The 20,911-nt window shown below is 41.0% G+C and overlaps 1 protein-coding gene across 3 annotated transcripts in view; it reads left to right on the forward strand.

Moving 5' to 3' along the window:
* Positions 1-20,911, forward strand: part of znrf3 (zinc and ring finger 3) — a 158,737-nt gene that overhangs the window by 88,071 nt on the left and 49,755 nt on the right. For all 3 annotated transcript variants that reach the window (XM_061903940.1, XM_061903931.1, XM_061903948.1), the window contains exon 2: positions 1-66. This exon is cut by the window's left edge and continues 57 nt beyond it. In XM_061903940.1, coding sequence (XP_061759924.1) covers positions 1-66 — 66 coding nt within the window. The remainder of the gene's footprint in view (positions 67-20,911) is intronic.

Consider the following 20,911-nt stretch of genomic DNA (forward strand, 5'->3'; position numbering starts at 1 on the left):
TGGGTCGGCGTGGTCAAGCTGGAGCAGCCCGAGCTGGACCCCAATTGTCTCACGGTGCTGGGAAAGGTAAACACGACCGCGACGTACACCTCTGTTGTCTGCGGGGCAATGACTGTACGCTTCAAACATTTACAGCTTGCATTTCAAGGATCTTTGATTTCTCCAAAGCCACTTTTTAACTTCAATTGTGAGTGAAGAGTCATCTGTGAGACTTTTCAAGTTTGTTGTGAGGTGGTTCCATTCCTTTATGGCAGGGGTCACCAACCTTTTTGAAACCAAGAGCTACTTCTTGGGTACTGATTAATGCAAAGGGCTACCAGTTTGATACACACTTAAATAAATTGTCAGAAATAGCCAATTTGCTCAATTTACCTTTAACTCTATGTTATTAATAATAATTAATTATATTTATCTTTGTGGAAACACTGATCATCTTAATGATTTCTCACAATAAATATATATAGAAATAGATAAATATTTTTTAAAAAAAAGGGTATTTCTGTCTGTCATTCCGTCGTACATTTTTTTTTTCGTTCTACGGAAGGTTTTTGTAGAGAATAAATGATGAAAAAAACACTTAATTGAACATTTTAAAAGAAGGGAAAACACGAAAAAACTGAAAATTAAATTTTGAAACATAATTTATCTTCAATTTCGACTCCTTAAAATTCAAAATTTAACCGAAAAGAAGAAGAGAAAAACTAGCTCATTCGAATCTTTTTGAAAAAATTTAAAAAATAATTTATGGAACATCATTAGTAATTTTTCCTGATTAAGATTAATTTTTCGAATTTTGATGACATGTTTTAAATAGGTTAATCATTATTTCTTCTAGATTTTCCTGAACAAAATTTTTAAAAGAAATTCAAAAGACTTTGAAATAAGATTTAAATTTCATTCTACATATTTTCTAGATTTGCCAGAATATTTTTTTTGAATTTTAATCATAATAAATTAGAAAAAATATTTCACAAATATTATTCGTCGAAAAAACAGAAGCTAAAATGAAGAATTAAATTAAAATGTATTTATTATTCTTTAAAATACATTTACTTGAACATTGATTTAAATTGTCAGGAAAGAAGAGGAAGGAATCTAAAAGGTTTTTTCCAATTCTGTTTGAGTTTTGTCCCTCTTAGCATTAAAAATGTCGAGCAAAGCAAGACCAGCTTGCTAGTAAATAAATACAATTTAAAAAATAGAGCAGCTCACTGGTAAGTTGCTGCTATTTGAGCTATTCTTAGAACAGGCCAGCGGGCGACTCATCTGGTCCTTACGGGTGACCTTGTGCTTGCGGGCACCGCGTTGGTGACCCCTGCTTTTTGGCTTTATAACAAAAGGCTGATTGTGCAGAAGATGTTTCACATCTGGGTACGCTACACTGCCCCCTGCTGGAGGCTCCTGTGTTTCTACTTGTCACAGCAGGTGTAAACCGGACAAAGTGCTTAAGTGCAGTGTTATTTAGGATTTGATGGGCTATTTTTATTGATGCTAATCTTTGAATGTTAGCCAAATTCAACTGAATGATTAAAGTCCCCAACAATGATGTGCACCGCCTCAGGATACGCGCTTTGTTGACTGCTAATGGAGTCATGTAACACCCTGAGGGCCGTACTATTGGTATGTAAACAGCCGTTACCATGACAACATTAAACTCCAGTGGAATGGGTCTACATTTCACAGTAACGTACTCCAAATCAGATGAGCAGTGACTGGTAACAGTCTTGGTGTTGGTGGAACAGCTGTTGTTACCGTAGATGCATAGCACCCCTCCTCTGCTCTCACCGGAGTCCTTGGTTCTGTCATGTCGATGTGTTGTGCGGCCCTCTAGCTCGATAGCTGTGTCCGGGATGAGCGGGTGAAGCCACGTCTCCGTGATGAGCAGAATGCAGCTGTCCCCGACCATCTTATTTGTCGCAATCTGCAGCTTCAGCTGGACGAGCCGCCTCTGCCTCTACACAATAGCATCATTTGAAAAGTCATCTGTTAGAGAATGAAGAGTGATTACTCCACATGTCAACATCTCTGTTTGGTGCCACACCATCAAAATGCGGAGGCAAACATTTCCACAAAAATAGTCAACAACAAAAGAAGATAACGTCCACAGGAACCTACCACATAGTGAAGGACATACACTATTTGATTTCCTATTATGCAGCTCATTTTTATTTAACACTTATTGACATATCTTGTGTGACATCATGCACAAAAGAGCACTTTATTTGTTTGAAACTATTGCGGGTGTAGCTCGGTTGGTAGAGTAGCCGTGCCAGCAACTTGAGGGTTGCAGGTTAGATCCCCGCTTCCGCCATCCTAGTCACTGCCGTTGTGTCCTTGGGCAAGACACTTTACCCACCTCCTCCCAGTGCCACCCACACTGGTTTAAATGTAAAAATTAGATATTGGGTTTCACTATGTAAAGCGCTTTGAGTCACTAGAGAAAAAGCGCTATATAAATATAATTCACTTCACTTATTGTAGTGCCGTTCTGTACAAAAAGTGCACTTTAATTTAGTGTTGTTTTGATATGTCATCTTAGTGACATCATGCACAAAAGTTTCATGTAAGACAAGAGTCATGTAGCCATCTTGATGTTTCATGTAAGGCGAGAGTCATGTAGCCATCTTGATGTTTCATGTAAGACAAGAGTCATGTATTCATCTTGATGTTTCATGTAAGACAAGAGTCATGTAGTCATCTTGATGTTTCACGTAAGACAAGAGTAATGTAGTCATCTTGATGTTTCATGTAAGACAAGAGTCATGTAGTTATCTTGATGTTTCATGTAAGACAAGAGTCATGTAGTCATCTTGATGTTTCATGTAAGACAAGAGTCATGTAGTCATCTTGATGTTTCATGTAAGACAAGAGTCATGTAGTCATCTTGATGTGTCATGTAAGACAAGAGTCACGTAGTCATATTCATGTAAGACAAGAGTCATGTAGTCATCTTGATGTTTCATGTAAGACAAGAGTCATGTAGTCATCTTCATGTAAGACAAGAGTCATGTAGTCATCTGGATTTTTCATGTAAGACAAGAGTCATGTAGTCATCTTCATGTAAGACAAAGAGTCATGTAGTCATATTGATTTTTCATGTAAGACAAGAGTCATGTAGTCATCTTGATGTTTCATGTAAGACAAGAGTCACTTAGTCATCTTCATGTAAGACAAGAGTCATGTAGTCATCTTGAAGTTTCAGTAAGACAAGAGTCATGTAGTCATCTTCATGTAAGACAAGTCATGTAGTCATCTTCATGTAAGACTTGAGTCATGTAGTCATCTTGATTTTTCATGTAAGAAAAGAGTCATCTTCATGTAAGACAAGAGTCATGTAGTCATCTTGATTTTTCATGTAAGACAAGTCATGTAGTCATATTTATGTTTCATGTAAGACAAGAGTCATGTAGTCATCCTGATTTTTCAAGTAAGACAAGAGTCATGTAGTCATCTTCATGTAAGACAAGAGTCATGTAGTCATCTTGATTTTTCATGTAAGACAAGAGTCATGTAGTCATCTTGATTTTTCATGTAAGACAAGAGTCATGTAGTCATCTTTATGTTTCATGTAAGACAAGAGTCATGTAGTCATCTTCATGTAAGACAAGAGTCATGTAGTCATCTTGATTTTACATGTAAGACAAGAAGAGTCATGTATTCATCTCCTGTCTGGTCACCGCTAGGCCAGACAGAGCCGTGCCAGTCGCCACCATGCCCCCGCAGCCCCGCTGCTACTAGTACTACCACCCCCCACTCGCCCCGCCCAAACCAGGGCCACGTTGCCACCAACAGAGCTGGAATCTAGCCTGGTCAATTTGGGTTCAACTCAATTACTAAATTCTTCCACACACACAAAAAAAAAAAAAAACGTAATTGGTGTTGGGGGGGGGGGGGCGGGGGGGGGGTTGTGTTTACTCTAAGCCGTGTGTAAATATAAAAGGTGTCTGGGACCACAAAGCCCCCCAGCTGTGCTTATAGGAGCTGCTCGCCACATAGCTGTGGGCATTTCCCCCGCTATTTTAAAGTCGCCTTTTCTTCTAAGTTGGGTGCTGCGTCTGGTCGGATGCCGGAGGATGACATCCCGCCGTCGCCCCGCGCCGATCAGCAGCGGAGGAAAAAAGGAGGAAGCTCTCTGAAGTCCACACGCTCACAAAAAATGTGCTGGTGTGTCACGTATATGTACACACTTTGTTCCTGCACTTCCTGTCTGCTCTGTGTGTGTGTATTTTGACTCAGGGGCCACATTTAAAGAAAACAATGTGTCTGGGGGCCAGTATATCTATCTATGTACCGTATTTTTCCCATTATAAGTCGCAGTTTTTTTTCATAGTTTGGCCGGGAGTGCGACTTATACTTTGGAGCAGGCCTGGACAGTTATTTTGACTCACGGGCCACTTTTATAGAAAACAATGTGTCTGGGGGCCGGTATACCTATCTATGTACTGTATTTTTCCCATTATAAGGCGCAGTTTTTTTTTCATAGTTTGGCGGGGGATGCGACTTATACTTTGGAGCAGGCCTGGGCAATTATTTTGACTCGGGGGGCCACATTTAGAGAGAAAAATGTGTCTGGGGGCCGGGTTTATCTATCTAGTACCTGTAGCGGCGAACAGCTGTCCCGTCAGCTTATGCGCGAGCTCGCAACCGGCGACTTGGCAACCAACCAAAACCCATTTAATGAAAAAAATAAATAAATAAATTATATTTTATGGTAAAGCACATCCGCACCCCTATTCACCTTGGCAACCCCAAGTTAGCTGTATAATTCGGCATTAGTTCAGCCAGTCTGTTTATATTGGGGTTCAGCAACCCGCGGCTCTGGAGCTGCATGCGGCTCTTTAGCGCCGCCCTAGTGGCTCTCTGGAGCTTTTTCGAAAATGTATGAAAAATGGAAATGATGAGGGGAAAAAAACATATTTTTTGTTTTAATATGGTTTCTGTAGGAGGACAAACATGACACAAACCTCCCTAATTGCTATAAAGCACACTGTTTATACAGTACTATACATCCTTCACTGATTGGAGTATTTGGCGAGCGCCGTTTTGTCCTACTCATTTTGGCGGTCCACGAACTCACCGTAATTTGTTTACATCAGGAGTGTCCAAACTTTTTCCCCTGAGGGCCGCAGACTGAAAAATCAAAGTATGCGGGGGCCATTTTGATATTTTTCCTTTTTAAAAGCAATACAACAGTAGTTGTTTTTTTACCTTTATTGCTTTCCTCAAGTTTGGTCCCCGGTCTCCGGAAGGGTCTCAGTCATAAAAATGTTAGAAATAAGTCATAAATTATTCTTTTTTTCATTTAACGCTTGAATCCAGAGATCAACCTCAGGTCTGTCTGTCGTTATAACATTTTTTAAAATTTTGTTTTTTATGTTTATGGCCTCTATGTCAAAACCCTTATTTATATGGCAAACACACAAACTATGCAACATTTTCCCCCAAAACATTTCAAAGTGGAATATTTGACGTGAAGTAATGGGAACACTAAATAGGTCTATAATAAAAAAATAATAAGGGTTGAAAATAAGCCAAATGTATATTTATATTTTTTTACTTTTAACGCTTAAGTCTGTAGATCTCTTGATTATAAGATTTTATCATTTTTTTCATACTTTTTTGTTCGTTTGATGCACTTTTTGTGAAAGAAAACTTTGTTTCCCACAACATATGCAATATTATCCCCCCAAAATATTTGAAAGTGAAATTGTTCCAGTGAAGTAATTGAAGCCTTCAGCAGGTCAGTAACAGTCCGCATGGCAGCTTTGTGTTATTAGTGTCAACACTGCAACTTTTTCTTGTTACATGTCACTGTTTACTCTTTTATTACACTCTTTTATGTTTTAAATTTTTATCATAGTATTTTTTAGAATGGGCCGGGGGCCTTTAACAAATTAGCTGGGGGCCACAAATGGCCCTCGGGTCGCACTTTGGACACGCCTGGTTTACATGTACAACTTTCTCAGACTTTCTAAGACGTGATTTATGCCACTTCTTTTGTCTCATTTTGTCCAGCAAACTTATAACATTGTGCATGAATGCACAAAGGTGAGTTTTGTTGATGTTATTGACTTATGTGGAGTGCTAATCAGACATATTTGCTCACTGCATGACTGCAAGCTAATCGATGCTAACATGCTCTTAATTCAATCTATATCTCTTGACACACTATCTGTGTGTAATATGGCTTTTAATTTTTTGCGGCTCCAGACATATTTGTTTTTGAATTTTTGGTCCAATATGGCTCTTTAAAGGCCTACTAAAATGAGATTTTCTTATTTAAACAGGGATAGCAGGTCCATTCTATGAGTCATACTTGATCATTTTGCGATATTGCCATATTTTTGCTGAAAGGATTTAGTATAGGGCTTCACGGTGGTAGAGGGGTTAGTGCGTCTGCCTCACAATACGAAGGTCCTGAGTAGTCAGGGTTCAATCCCAGGCTCGGGATCTTTCTGTGTGGAGTTTGCATGTCTTCCCCGTGAACGTGTGGCTTCCCTCCGGGTACTCCGGCTTCTTCCCACTTCCAAAGACATGCATCTGGGGATAGGTTGATTGGCAACACTAAATGGTCCCTAGTGTGTGAATGTGAGTGTGAATGTTGTCTGTATATCTGTGTTGGCCCTGCGATGAGGTGGCAACATGTCCAGGGTGTACCCCACCTTCCGCCCGATTGTAGCTGAGATAGGCACCAGCGCCCCCCGCGACCCCAAAGGAAATAAGCGGTAGAAAATGGATGGATGGATGGATTTAGTAGAGAACATTGACGATAAAGTTCGCAACTTTTGGTCGCTAATAAAAAAGCCTTGCCTTTACCGGAAGTACCGGACGATGTGCGCGTGACATCACCGGTGTGAGGGCTCTTCACATCCTCACATTGTTTTTAATCATAGCCTCAAGCAGCAAGAGCTTTTCGGACCGAGAAAACGACGATTTCCCCATTAATTTAAGCGAGGATGAAAGATTTGTGGATAAGATAAGTTAGAGTGAAGCAAAAAAAAAAAAAAACAAGCGACGTATTTAGACATATTTAATAGGAATATTTTGGGAGATCCCTTATCTGCTTATTGTTTTAATGACCCATGACTGCTGCGCCAGGTCCACTACTAACCACATTGTGAAGTGTGCGGACGACACGACAGTAGTGGGCCTCATCCGTGACAATAACGACATGGACTACAGGGAGGAGGTGAAACATCTGGTTGACTGGTGCAAAACCAACAACCTGGTCCTGAACATCGACAAGACTAAGGAGATCATTGTTGACTTCAGAAAGCACCAGTCCAGCCATGCTCCATTCTTCATCAACGGCACAACGGTGGAGATGGTAAGCAGCACCAAGTTCCTGGGGGTGCAGATAACTGACAATATTACCTGGTCCCTACACACCAGAGCTCTTGTAAAAAGAGCTCAGCAGCGCATGCACTTTTTGCGTCGGATGAAAAGAGCACAGCTCCCTCCCCCCATTCTCAGCACATTCCACAGAGGCACTATAGAGAGCCTGCTGACCAACAGCATCTCTGTCTGGACTAGGGTTGGGTATCGAGTATCGATTGGAACCAGGACTAACTTTCCCATTCTCCCGGTATTTTTCAAAAGTTAAAATTCCGATTCCTAGTTTTGATACCCAGTCCGCCGACCGGAAAAAAAAAATGTCCGCCGACCCGGAAGGAGAAGCCGTTGCACACCAACAGAGAAGCGCCCACCAGCGGAAGTGTTAGCATAGCCGAGCCTATGTAGCCGAGCGAGTCAGTCAAGCATGGATAGCGGTCTTCGGCGGTCAAAAGTGTGGCTTTATTTTACAAAAAAAAAAGAAATATCGGTGAAATGCAACACGTGCGACAGGACTGTTTCGTGCTTGGGAGGGTTCACGTCGAACATGATGAAGCACCTCCGAGTTCATGGAGTACAAATAAATGCGTGTCCCGTCTACGACGCGCTGCGCCGACCATCCTCTGCCTCTTCCTCTGGCTCCGGCTCCGACACCCAGCCTAGCACCTCGGTGACTGCACTGCAGTCCGAATCCGGTAAGTAAAACAATATATATGCAATAAATAATGTGTTTTGCGCCAACGTTGAGGCAGCGTATTTTTTCATAGACAATTTACAACCTGCTAGCCAGGCTCCGCTATGTGCTTAGCGTACTCCGTTCACCGTAGCGGCAATGGGGAAGATGTCGGTGCTACAGACGGGAGAGTGCCACAGAAAGGTCACAGCACACATAATCAAAAGACTGCATCCCTTTTCAGAGGTGGAATCTCCAACATTTAGGTTAGTTAAACAATAACGTTAGAGCTAAGCTAATTGATACTGGGCTAAACAGTAACAGCAACATTACATGTGTGTTTATGTTTGCAGGGATATGGTGAAAACTCTCAACCCAAAATACATACCACCTTCCAGGGACTACCTGGTACAAGGTGGAGAAGTGTAACATCATTACAGAGCTCAGTGAAATCAGCTCTGTGAGGAATTTATAGTAAAGTTCATAAAAAGTTAATATAATTAAAATTGATGGAGAATGTCAGACTATTTAATTCAGAAAGACTGTAGGTTAGCTAGCTCATTTAAAATATCCTAAACTTATTTTTGACCCTGCCTTTTTTTTTTTTTTTTAATGAAAGAATCAGAATCGAGAATATTTAGGATTCGGAATCAAGACAAATAATCGGAATCGGAATCGTTCGAATTCAAACAATACCCAACCTTAGTCTGGACTGGAGCCTGCAAAGCCTCAGACTGGAAGTCTCTCCAGAGAGTGGTGAGGATGGCGGAAAAGATTATCAGGACTCCTCTTCCTCCTATCTAGGAGATCGCAAAAAGCCGCGGCCTGACCAGGGCTCAGAAAATCTGCAAGGACCCCCCCCCCCCCCCACCCCCCAAGGACTGTTTTCACTGCTGGACTCTAGGAAGAGGTTCCGCAGCCTCCGTAGTAGAACCTCCAGGTTCCGTAACAGCTTCTTCCCTCAGGCCGTAAGACTCTTAAACGCATCAAAATTAAATTATCCCCTCAACCCCCCCCAAAATGGATTAATTCGCTGGAATAAAAAAGACAATATAACATACATCCATAAACAAATTGCAATGTATTTATCCGTACAGTAATCTATTAATTTATATCTGCACCTTATTGCTTTTTTAAAAATCCTGCATTACCAAGAACTAATGCAACAAAATTTCGTTCTTATTTGTACTGTTAAGTTCAAATTTGAATGACAAAAAAAGGAAGTCTAAGTCTAATAATGTTTTAGTGAGATTGTAAAGTCATACCTCAAAGTCGAATGGCTGCGGTGAACGCCAGTGTCTTTGATGGAAGCCATGGAGGAGCCAAGCTCACAGCTGCCTTTTTTGACAGTTGCTGCAGGAGGAGGTCCAGTTATCCACTGATGTCTCCGGTAAGAGCAGACTTATTATCACAATTTTCCCATCCAACAACATGCTGGTTGACGTCGAGAAACATCTTCGCTTGACTGCTCTGTGTTAAAGCTTCACAACAAACAAACACTGGCTGTGTCTTGGTGCTCAAGGCAGCTGCAATCCACTGCTTTCCACCAACAGCATTCTTCTTTATAGTCTCCATTGCAAAAGATTTAGCAACACAGATGTCCAAATTACTGTGTAGTTATGCGATGAAAAGAGACGACTTTTAGCCGTGTGTGATGCTGGGCTAATATGTCCGCTACAACCCGAGACGTCACGCACACCTGTAATCATACGCGTCATCATTCCGCAACGTTTTCAAAAAAGAAACTCCGCGGGAAATTTAAAATTATAATTTAGTAAACCAAACCGGCCGTATTTGCATGTGTTGCAATGTTAAGATTTCATTATTGATATACAGTATAAACTATCAGACTGCGTGGTCGGTAGTAGTGGGTTGCAGTAGGCCTTTAAACATTTTGGGTTGCCGACCCCTGGTTTATATGATCAGAGCCAATCTATTTACGTTCACGCGCAGGTAGAGCGCAGCGCGCTCCCGTCTCACCTGCTGGTGCGCGAGCCCGATAATTAGAGCTATAACTAAGTATTGATTGCCGTACATGCTGAAACTTTCCATGTTCATACTTTTCAGTTGGCCCACATTTCTAAAAAATATTTTTTGGTACTAGTCGTAACTAATATTCTAATTTTCTGAGATACTAAATTTAGGATTTTCAGTAATTGTCAGTACTTATCATCAATCAATCAATCAATGTTCATTTATATAGCCCCAAATCACAAATGTCTCAAAGGACTGCACAAATCATTACGACTACGACATCCTCGGAAGAACCCACAAAAGGGCAAGGGAAACTCACACCCAGTGGGCAGGGAGAATTCACATCCAGTGGGACGCCAGTGACGATGCCGACTATGAGAAACCTTGGAGAGGACCTCAGATGTTGTCAAAAGTCTAGCAGCCACATTTTGTTCCAACTGTAATCTTTTAATGCTAGACATGGGGAGACCCGAAAATAATACGTTACAGTAATCGAGACGAGACGTAACAAACGCATGGATAATGATCTCGGCGTCTTTAGTGAACAAAAAGGAGCGAATTTTAGCGATATTACGGAGATGAAAGAAGGCCGTTTTAGTAACACTTTTAATGTGTGACTCAAAGGAGAGAGTTGGGTCGAAGATAATACCCAGATTTTTTACCGAGTCACCTTGTTTTATTATTTGGTTGTCAAATGTTAAAGTTGTATTATTAAATAGAGGTCGGTTTCTAGCAGGACCGATAATCAGCATTTCCGTTTTTTTGGCGTTAAGTTGCAAAAAATTAGCGGACATCCATTGTTTAATTTCATTAAGACACTCTTCCAACTGACTACAGTCCGGCGTGTTGGTCAGCTTTAGGGGCATCATCAAAATTTAAAGAAATAAACATTTCAAATATATCACTATGTGTGTAATGAATTGATATAATATGTAAGTTTCACGTTCTGAATATAATTACTGAAATAAATCAACTTTTTCATGATATTCTAATAATATGAACAGCACCTGTATATAGCTAGAATTCACAGTACAGTACAGTACATATTCTGTACAATTGACCACTAAATGGTAACACCCCAATAAGTTTTTCAACGTTAATCAATTACTTAATAAATGACCAAGTCGAGGTGATCTACCTCATGTATACATACACACACATATCATATCATATATATATATATATATATGTATATATATATATATATATATATATATATATATATATACAGTATATACAGTATATAATTTATAGTTATTTATTTTGCCGTTTTTGTTGAAATGTTAAAGGTGTTTTAATGAATATACATGCATGTTTAACATATAGATTCCAATCTTTCATGAAGACAAGAATATAAGTTTGTGTATTACCTGATTCTGATGACTTGCATTGATTGGAATCAGACAGTATAGTGCTAAAATACCCACATTTTCAAATGGAGGAGAAAAAAAGTTCCCCTTTTCTGTCTAATACCACATGAAAGTCGTTGGTTTTTGGCATCTTATTTGTCCAGCTTCCATATTCGTTTTTATACACTTTACAAGAAATACATTGGCGGCAAACTCCGTAGCTTGCTCGCTTGTTTGCGCTGGCTTTCGGAACTAAATGGTAACACCCCAATAAGTTTTTCAACTTTTTTAGGTCGGATTCGACGTGTGACGGTCACGTGACCGCCTGGCTCTGTTTGCTTGGTCCAACGTCGCCAGTGACTGCATTTGATTGGTGAAACGCAAGCATGCGTCTAGTTCCTACTTTGAATGCGTGTCTGACAAAATCAAAACAAACAAAGCGTGCATTAACAGATCGATGAAAAAAAAAGTAGCGAGTAACGAGCTGATTGTAGGTAAATGGAGCGGAGTAAAAGTAGCGTTTCTTCTCTACAAATATACTCAAGTAAAAGTATGTTGCATAAAAACTACTCTTAGAAGTACAATTTATCCCAAAAGTTACTCAAGTAGATGTAACGGAGTAAATGTAGCGCGTTACTACCCACCTCTGCTCTTAACCACGTCCCCAACCACGTGTGTATGAAACTGAAATGTGCCCCTTTAGGCTAAAAGTAATGAAAATATAAATAAATAAATACATATGTATATAGAGACATACTGTAAGTAAATAATGAAGATTAAAAAACTATTACAAACAAAAAATTCAAAAACATAAAAAAATAAACTAAAAGCTGTCTTTTTCTCACAATGTGTCGACTTTTTTTCTCTCATAAAATTGTGAACAATTTCTCGTATTCTTTGTTTCTGGAAGATTGCAATATTTTTTCAGAAAAATTATTACTTTTTTACGTAAATTTATAACTTTTTCATGCAAAAATGGTGACATTTTTCATATAAAATTTTGACTTAACATAACATTGCCAATTTTTTGTTGTTCTTGTAAACCACTGACATTTTTTGAGTAAAAATATGACTTTTGTCATCATTTTGCCAAGTAAAATTCTGATAATTGTTATAATATTGCCAACATTTTAAAGTTTTCTTATAAAATTGTGACTCTTTTCATAAAATTGCAAACATTTTAAGCTTTTCTTGTACAATTGCGACTCTTATTGATTAAAACTCCAACTTTTATTATAATATTGCACAAATGTTCAGTTTTCCTCGTCAAATTTTGATTCACGTTGGGTAAAATGACAACTTTTATTATAACACTGCCAAAATTCTAAGTTTTCCTCGTGAAATTGTGACCTTTTTCTTGTGAAATTCCAACCCATTTTTCACAACAAGCTTTTTTTTATATTTGCATAGTATGTACAGTATATATTATTCATGCACCTGGGGATAGGTTGATTGGCAACACTAAATTGGCCCTAGTGTGTGAATGTTGTCTGTCTATCTGTGTTGGCCCTGCGATGAGGTGGCGACTTGTCCAGGGTGTACCCCGCCTTCCGCCCGATTGTAGCTGAGATAGGCGCCAGCGTCCCCCGCGACCCCGAAAGGGAATAAGCGGTAGAAAATGGATGGATGGATGTTGTAAATACGGGCTTCACGGTGGCAGAGGGGTTAGTGCGTCTGCCTGACAATACGAAGGTCCTGCAGTCCTGGGTTCAAATCCAGCCTCGGGATCTTCCTGTGTGGAGTTTGCATGTTCTCCCCGTGAATGCGTGGGTTCCCTCCGGGTACTCCGGCTTCCTCCCACTTCCAAAGACATGCACCTGGGAATAAGTTGATTGGCAACACTAAATTGGCCCAAGTGTGTGAATGTGAGTGTGAATGTAGTCTCTCTATCTGTGTTGGCCCTGCGATGAGGTGGTGACTTGTCCGGGGTGTACCCCGCCTTCCGCCCAATTGTAGCTGACCCCAAAAGGGAATAAGCGGTAGGAAATGGATGGATGTTGTAAATACACTTCTTTATATATCTAGAAAGGCTGGTTGTAAAGAGGGAAGCCTCTTTCTCAGGTTTCAAAAAGGTCAGAAATACATGAATGTGTGTGTGCGTGTGTGTGTGTGTGTGTGTGCGGGTGGGTGGCCCGGGGCACTGGCCTTCACAAGCGACATCAGTTCCACCTTCAACGTGCGCCACGGACAACATTTCATAGCGGCATAGCTGAAGTGGGCCGGCACAGGCCACTACAAAGGCGCTTGGAAATAAGCGTGGAGAAGAGTTGAGGAAAAAGATCCTCATGACATCTCCTCCCAGAAATAAACGCCAGCCTGCTTTCAAGTTGTTGCCAGAGGCACACCACCATAAAACGCGTATCCTGTGTGGGAAGATTCCTAAAACCATGGAACAATGTGTGTGGGCAAAGGAGCGGGTCTCTCTCTCTCTCTCTCGCTCCGCTATTTCGTCAAACATCAAACTCCACTTGACGCAACTTGCTTCGTTTTGGCCGAGAAACCCTTTTTAGTTAAAAAAAATAAAAATACCAAAAATACATCTTGACCAGCTTTGGTCTTACAGAGGAATGTCTGCACCTCATGTGATGTTGTCTAGTACAGCATCTGACAACATGTCATGTATTAAAGCGTACACTTAGTTATACTTTAGAGTAGTCAGTGTACAGCTCGTATAGCAGAATAAATTGAACAGCCACTGGAAATGAGTCAACACACAGCCAAATAGCTGCCATTGAAAATTCAATGTCAATATTTTCCACAATGAACCACAGCTCGCCTTGCACTCATGCAACCAAAGACCTGACCTTATATATATATATATATATATATATATATATATATAAATATATATATATATATATATATATATATATATATATATATATATATATATATATATATATATATATATATATATATATATATATATATATATATATATATATATATATATATATATATATATATATATATATATATATATATATAAATAAGGGGTGTAACGGTACGTGTATCTGTATTGAACCGTTTCGTACGGGGGTTTCGGTTCGGCATGCGGGCGTACCGAACAAGTTTAAGCAGAAGTCTTTACAAGCTGCTCTGCTTTCTGCCTCTGTGGCTCTGTCTCAGCAGCAAGCATTGTCCCGCCCACACAACCATCTGATTGGCTACATACAAAGCCAATCAGCAGTGCGTATTCAGAGCGATGTAACAGCCAATCAGCAGTGTGTATTCAGAGCGATGTTGTCAATGCTTTACCGTCGAGCAGATATTTGTTTAGCAGGGGAGCAGCGGACAGGTTACTAACCCCAAATTATAAAAAACACTTCCTAGTCACAACTATTACAAACATCACTATGAGCCCGTTGACCTTCTAGAAACTTAAACTGCAGCTCAGCTAGCTCACAGTATAGGCTTGAGGTGAAAGCTAATTAGCTTTTAGCGTAACGATAGCTCATTTTGCCGTGTGTGTGTGTGTGTTAGGGGCAGCAAAGCCATGTCTGTTATTTCATTGAACTCCATTGTGTTTAGGGATGAATAGTCTCTCCTATTGCTATTATACTATTTTTTCAGCTATAGTTATATTAATCATTAGTAATGCAGCAGCCTAGTTTTGAATGGCAGGGTCCCTGCTATCACATGTTGACAAAAATATAACATTTACATAATAAAAGTCAACTGCAGGCTTCCCAAATGCTGTAATAAATTAAACATGATGAGTTGACTTGAAACTGTTTAATGTTAAACTTTTTATATGTAGAAGAAAGGTTTTGTCATTTTATTTAATCCAAGCAACAACTTGAGGCAGTTTAATGTGGATTAACGTGGGCAGAATTATTATAGTGTTCCCAATGTTAAAAGGATAGAGCCATTGTATACAAATTTGGTAAATAAATAACCAAAAAATTTATATTTTGTTGTTTTCTTACTGTACCGAAAATGAACCGAACCGTGACCTCTAAACCGAGGTACGTACCAAATTTTTGTGTACCGTTACACCCACAATATATATATATATATATATATATATATATATATATATATACACACACACACAAATGCAAATGATACACACAATGATTTGCAAATCCTTTTCAACTTATATTGAATTGAATAGACTGCAAAGATAAGATATTTAATGTTCCAACTGGGAAACTTTATGTTTTGCAAATATTAGCTCATTTGGAATTTGATGCCTGCAACAGGTTTAAAAAAAGCTGGCACCTGTGGCAAAAAAGACTGAGAAAGTTGAGCAATGCTCATCAAACGCATATTTGGAACCTCCCACAAGTGAACAGGCTAATTGGGAACAGGTGGATGCCATGATTGGGTATAAAAGCAGCTCCCAGGAAATGCTCACTCATTCACAATCAAGGATGGGGCAAGGGTTACCACTTGCGTGAGCAAATTCTCCAGAAGTTGATCAACATTTCTCAGTGAGGTATTGCAAAGAAATTAGGGATTTCAACATGTACGCTCTGTAATATCATCAACAGGTTCAGAGAATCTGGAGAAATCACTGCACATAAGCCATGATATTACAGACTTTTGATCCCTCTGCATCAAAAAGCGACATCAATGTGTAAAGGATATCAGCACATGTCAGTAACTACAGTTTGTCGCTACAGCTCTAAGTGCAAGTTAAAACTCTACTATGCAAAGCGAAAGCCATTTATCAACAACACCCAGAAACGCCGCCGGCTTCGCTGTGCCCGAAAATCTAAGAAGGACTGATGCAAAATGGAAAAGGGTTCTGTGGTCTGGCGAGTCCACATTTCAAATTGTTTTTGGAAACTGTGGACGTCGTGTCCTCCGGAACAAAGAGGAAAATAACCAGGTGGATTGTTATAGGTGCAAAGTTCAAAAGCCAGCATCTGTAATGGTACGGGGGTGTATTAGTGGCCAAGGTATGGGTAACTTACACATCTGTGAAGGCCCCATTAATGCTGAAAGGTAGATACAGCTTTTGGAACAACATATGTCGCCATCCAAGCAACGTTATCATGGACGCCCCTGCTTATTTCAGCAAGACAATGCCAAGCCATGTGTAACAACAGCGTGGCTTCTTAGTAAAAGAGCAAGAATGGGAAAGAATTCAACTTCAAAAAAAGGGGCCTGTCAGTTTCCAAACCTTTACTGAGTGTTTTTACAAGGAAAGGCCACGTAACATAGTGGTAAAAATGCCCCTGTGACAACTCTTTTGCAATGTGTTGCTGCCACAAGTTAATGATTTTTTGCAAAAAGAAAGTTAAGTTCCTCAGTGTGAACGTTAAGTATCTTGTCTTTGAAGTCTATTCAATTGAATATAAGTTGAAAATGATTAGCAAATATTTGTATTCTCTTTTTATTTACGAAAAACTTCACTTGTTTTGGGTTTTGTATATTTAGACAACCACGGTAGTGTGTTGACTTCTTTTCAGTCTTGCTATGCAAGCTGCACACTAACTACTCCAAACTATACCGTATTTCCTTGAATTAACGCCGGGGCGCTAATTAATTTAAAACCTCTTCTCACTCCGGCGTTTACCAAAGGCATGCGGTAAAGGCAAGCATGCGCTTAATAATTTGAGTGTGATGTAAGGATACCATCATGAAAAGCACATTTAATAAAAAAAAACGTTATTATGGTATTACCTTTACTTATAAATGAAGTCCATGCACAGCTCCTTCTGATAACTTGTTTATAGAAGTCTTCCTTATCTTTCTTCAGTTTTAAAAGTCTCTCTGTCTCGATGGAGATCTTCCTTTATTACCTCCTGCTTCGATTGAAAGTCCAGTTTAGAAAACCGTTTTATTTTAGATATGTAATCCATCCATCCATTTTCTACCGCTTATTTCCCTTTGGGGTCGCGGGGGGCGCTGGTGCCTATGTCAGCTACAATCGAGTAGAAGGCGGTGTACACCCTGGACAAGTCGCTACCTCATCGCAGGGCCAACACAGATAGACAACATTCACACTCACATTCACACTCTAGGGCCAAATTAGTGTTGCCAATCAACCTATCCCCAGGTGCATGTCTTTGGAAGTGGGAGGAAGCCGGAGTACCCGGAGGGAACCCACGCATTCACGGGGAGAACATGCAAACTCCACACAGAAAGATCCCGAGCCCGGAATTGAACCCTGACTACTCAGGACCTTCGTATTGTGAGGCAGGCGCACTAACCACTCTTCCACCGTAAAGCCCAGATATGTAATCCTCCATGTTAAAAGTGCAAGCGAGAGGAAAAAATAAACGATCGCTGCTCACTCTTGCTGCTTGTTGTCACTTATTCTGCAGCCGAGTAGTCGCAAGAAGGATCACTAGCGCCCTCTACCACCAGGAGGCGGGAGTCATTTAATGACTCATATTTGACACACGCAGCTACGGTATATTAATAAAACATAGCTGCTTACTGTTCTTTTTAGCATATTCAATAGCTTGGACCTTAAATCCTACTGAATAGCTCTTAATCTTCTTCCCTTTATGCGATTTCAAATGATTGAAATCAGCCTCCTCCATTTTGAAAATAATGACAGGGGAAGTGTCACTCATGACGTGACGAGTTTGACCCGGTAGTAATTCTAGGCAGGCGCATACTCTATACCCGGCGGCAATTCAAGGAAATACGGTACTCTAAAGTATAGTCTGCTATGCGAAAGCTGTGCTCTCCAGTTGACTCTGCGCCGCCGTCACATCAAACAGCCGCCGCCTCCGAGTGCTAAGTAGCTTGGGTTGGGGTCTGGCATGTCAGCTAGAGTCCAAAAAAGAAAAAGCATTAAAAAAAAAAAGGGGAAGGAATGCTGTTGGAATGGAGGAGGAAAAGAGGAAAAGCGCTCCTGCGTGGACGTCTGGAGGAGCGCAGACGTCAGCAGACAGACGGGCTTGGAGCCTGTGGCCGACTGAAGTCCTGCACACTCAGGTGTGTGTGAGAGGTGGTCTGGAGGCCACGGCGGTGCCAGGGGAGTGTCATTCCCGCCGAGCTTCAAGGCCCAGTGGGACTGGCCCGGCTTTGACCTTGTTCCCGAGACGCCTCCTAGTGCGCTTGTTTTGCTCGGCGCGGCGTGCAGCGGCGTCTGCTAGGTGGGCGTCGTTGTGCGTGCTCACTCTTTGGCTCGTCTGCTGTCCATCGGCGTGGATAAGGCGAGCCGGAAAGCTGGTGGGTGGCCTGCTTTTTGACGCTGAATGACTCACTGTGTCTTGCTGTGTTCTCGCGCTCCATTTTTGTGACGCTTGTTCCTTGCATCGCTGCAAGGAGTCGGACGATGAAGATGCATTTAGTGGTGCTTTTGCAAACCCTGTTTCCATATGAGTTGGGAAATTGTGTTCGATGTAAATATAAACGTAATACAATGACTTGCAAATCATTTTCAACCCATATTCAGTTGAATGCACTACAAAGACAAAATATTTGATGTTCAAACTCATAAACCTGAAATATTTTTTTTGCAAATAATAGTTAACTTAGAATTTAATGGCTGCAACACGTGCCAAAGTAGTTGGGAAAGGGCATGTTCACCACTTGTGTTACATCACCTTTTCTTTTAACAACACTCATTAAACGTTTGGGAACTGAGGAAACTAATTGTTGAAGCTTTGAAAGTGGAATTCTTTCCCATTCTTGTTTTATTTAGAGCTTCAGTCGTTCAACAGTCCAGGGTCTCCGCCGTCGTATTTTACGCTTCATAATGCGCCACACATTTTCAATGGGAGACAGGTCTGGACTGCAGGCGGGCCAGGAAAGTACTCGCACTCTTTTTTTACGAAGCCACGCTGTTGTAACGTGCTGAATGTGGCTTGGCATTGTCTTGCTGAAATAAGCAGGGGCGTCCATGAAAAAGACGGCGCGTAGATGGCAGCATATGTTGTTCCAAAACCTGTATGTACCTTTCAGCATTAATGGTGCCTTCACAGATGTGTAATTTACTCATGCCTTGGGCACTAATGCACAACGTTTCTGTCGCTTTCACTCAATTGCCGCTTTTCAACTAACGCAGGGGTAGGCAACCCAGAATGTTGAAAGAGCCCTTTTGAACCCAAATAACAAAAATTGTCTCTGTTTGGAGCCAACGGGGGAGGGGGGGAGTTTATGGATACGGTAGCACAATTAGCCCCATGAACGGGTTAACATCACGACTAACGTGTTACACGTCCAATTCGCCCAGCGACTCTCTGTCGGGAGTATCAGTGCTGGGGTCCGGTGCACCACAGTTTTGTATTGTCGCTCGGTCCTTCGGCGGAGTGCTTCGGAAGCTACCGGTCCGCTCGTCTCCCCGGCCCCAACTGTTTACAGCAGCGTTGGGGGAGTGAGGGAGTGAAAGAGCGAAATTAAGCGAGCAGGCGGGCGTGCGAGGGAGGGAGGATGGGTTAGTGGCAAAGCGGCAGAACGTTTCTCTGCTTGCATCACGCAAGTGACGTCAATGTTCGGCCCTCGAAAGCCACATATGACACCGTGATTGGTAGATTCCTTCAGCTCCGCACACAACGCTGTCAAGCGGCATTCATATAAAATTTGCAAGCTGCAGTAACATTAAACACTGATATTAAGGTGGGGGGCCGCGATATAACGTCTCGCGGGCCGCAATTGGCCCGTGGGCCACGTGTCTGAAATCCTTGGTTGAGATATATAAAGCTTTATTTGAAATAGGAACAGATACGGAAACATAGACATCTGAAACAGTTTCACCTGCCTCATTGTGTTTGGACTCACGCACCTGTTTTAATCAGGAGAGACTATTTAAGCCTGTCATTTTCAGTTAGTCTGCCTGGCAACATTGATGTTCATAGTTCATGCTGCTCTGCTCATGTCACTGTAAGTGTTTTTGTTTCATGTTCATAGTTCTGCCTTGGTGTTAGTTTTGCTTCCTGCGTTAAGTGTTGTGCCTCCACTGTGAGTGCCTTTTGTTTGTACTTTTATAGTCTACATTAAATCATGTTTTTACCTTCAAGCCATGTCCGGTCTAGTCTGTTTGTATCACGGAAGAACAGATCTCACAGCAAGCTGCGAATACCTCCTCGTCACGACTATAAAAATGAGCCGAAATTTTGGAATGAAAGAAACTGCTGTTCTAAATGTGTCCACCAGATGTTGCAATAGCAATTCTTTGAGTATTACGCTACACATGATGTTAGCGCACCAGTCGAGGAAAATGAGCAAACTACATAAATAACATCCTGTAAATAAATTTTTAGATCTTTTTTTTTTTGTCTTGATCGATCGAAATTGATCACCAATGAGTTATCACGTCATTTATTCATAAAGTATCAATAACGACAAATAAAGGTAGGACACTATTAAACGCAACATGTGAGTGTAAAAAAAATCAATGTGTGCATGTATATGTGAATGGGTGAATGTGGAAATAGTGTCAAAGCGCTTTGAGTTCCTTAAAAAGGTAGAAAAGCGCTACACAAGTACAACCATGTGACAGTTGCTTGCTGTCGTCGTGCGGGTTCAATGGACCACCCATGAAGGACATGGCTTTTGAGCAGGTTTGACTTCTCTATTTTGCAATAAAGCTTTGTCTGAGGACGAATCGCTTTTCAGCGGCTCCTTCCCACAGCTCGCTCACGGTCCGCTCTTTCAGCCGCTGTCGTCGTCGTCC

This window comes from Nerophis ophidion, linkage group LG01 (genome assembly GCF_033978795.1).
Source record: "Nerophis ophidion isolate RoL-2023_Sa linkage group LG01, RoL_Noph_v1.0, whole genome shotgun sequence".
NCBI lineage: Eukaryota > Metazoa > Chordata > Actinopteri > Syngnathiformes > Syngnathidae > Nerophis > Nerophis ophidion.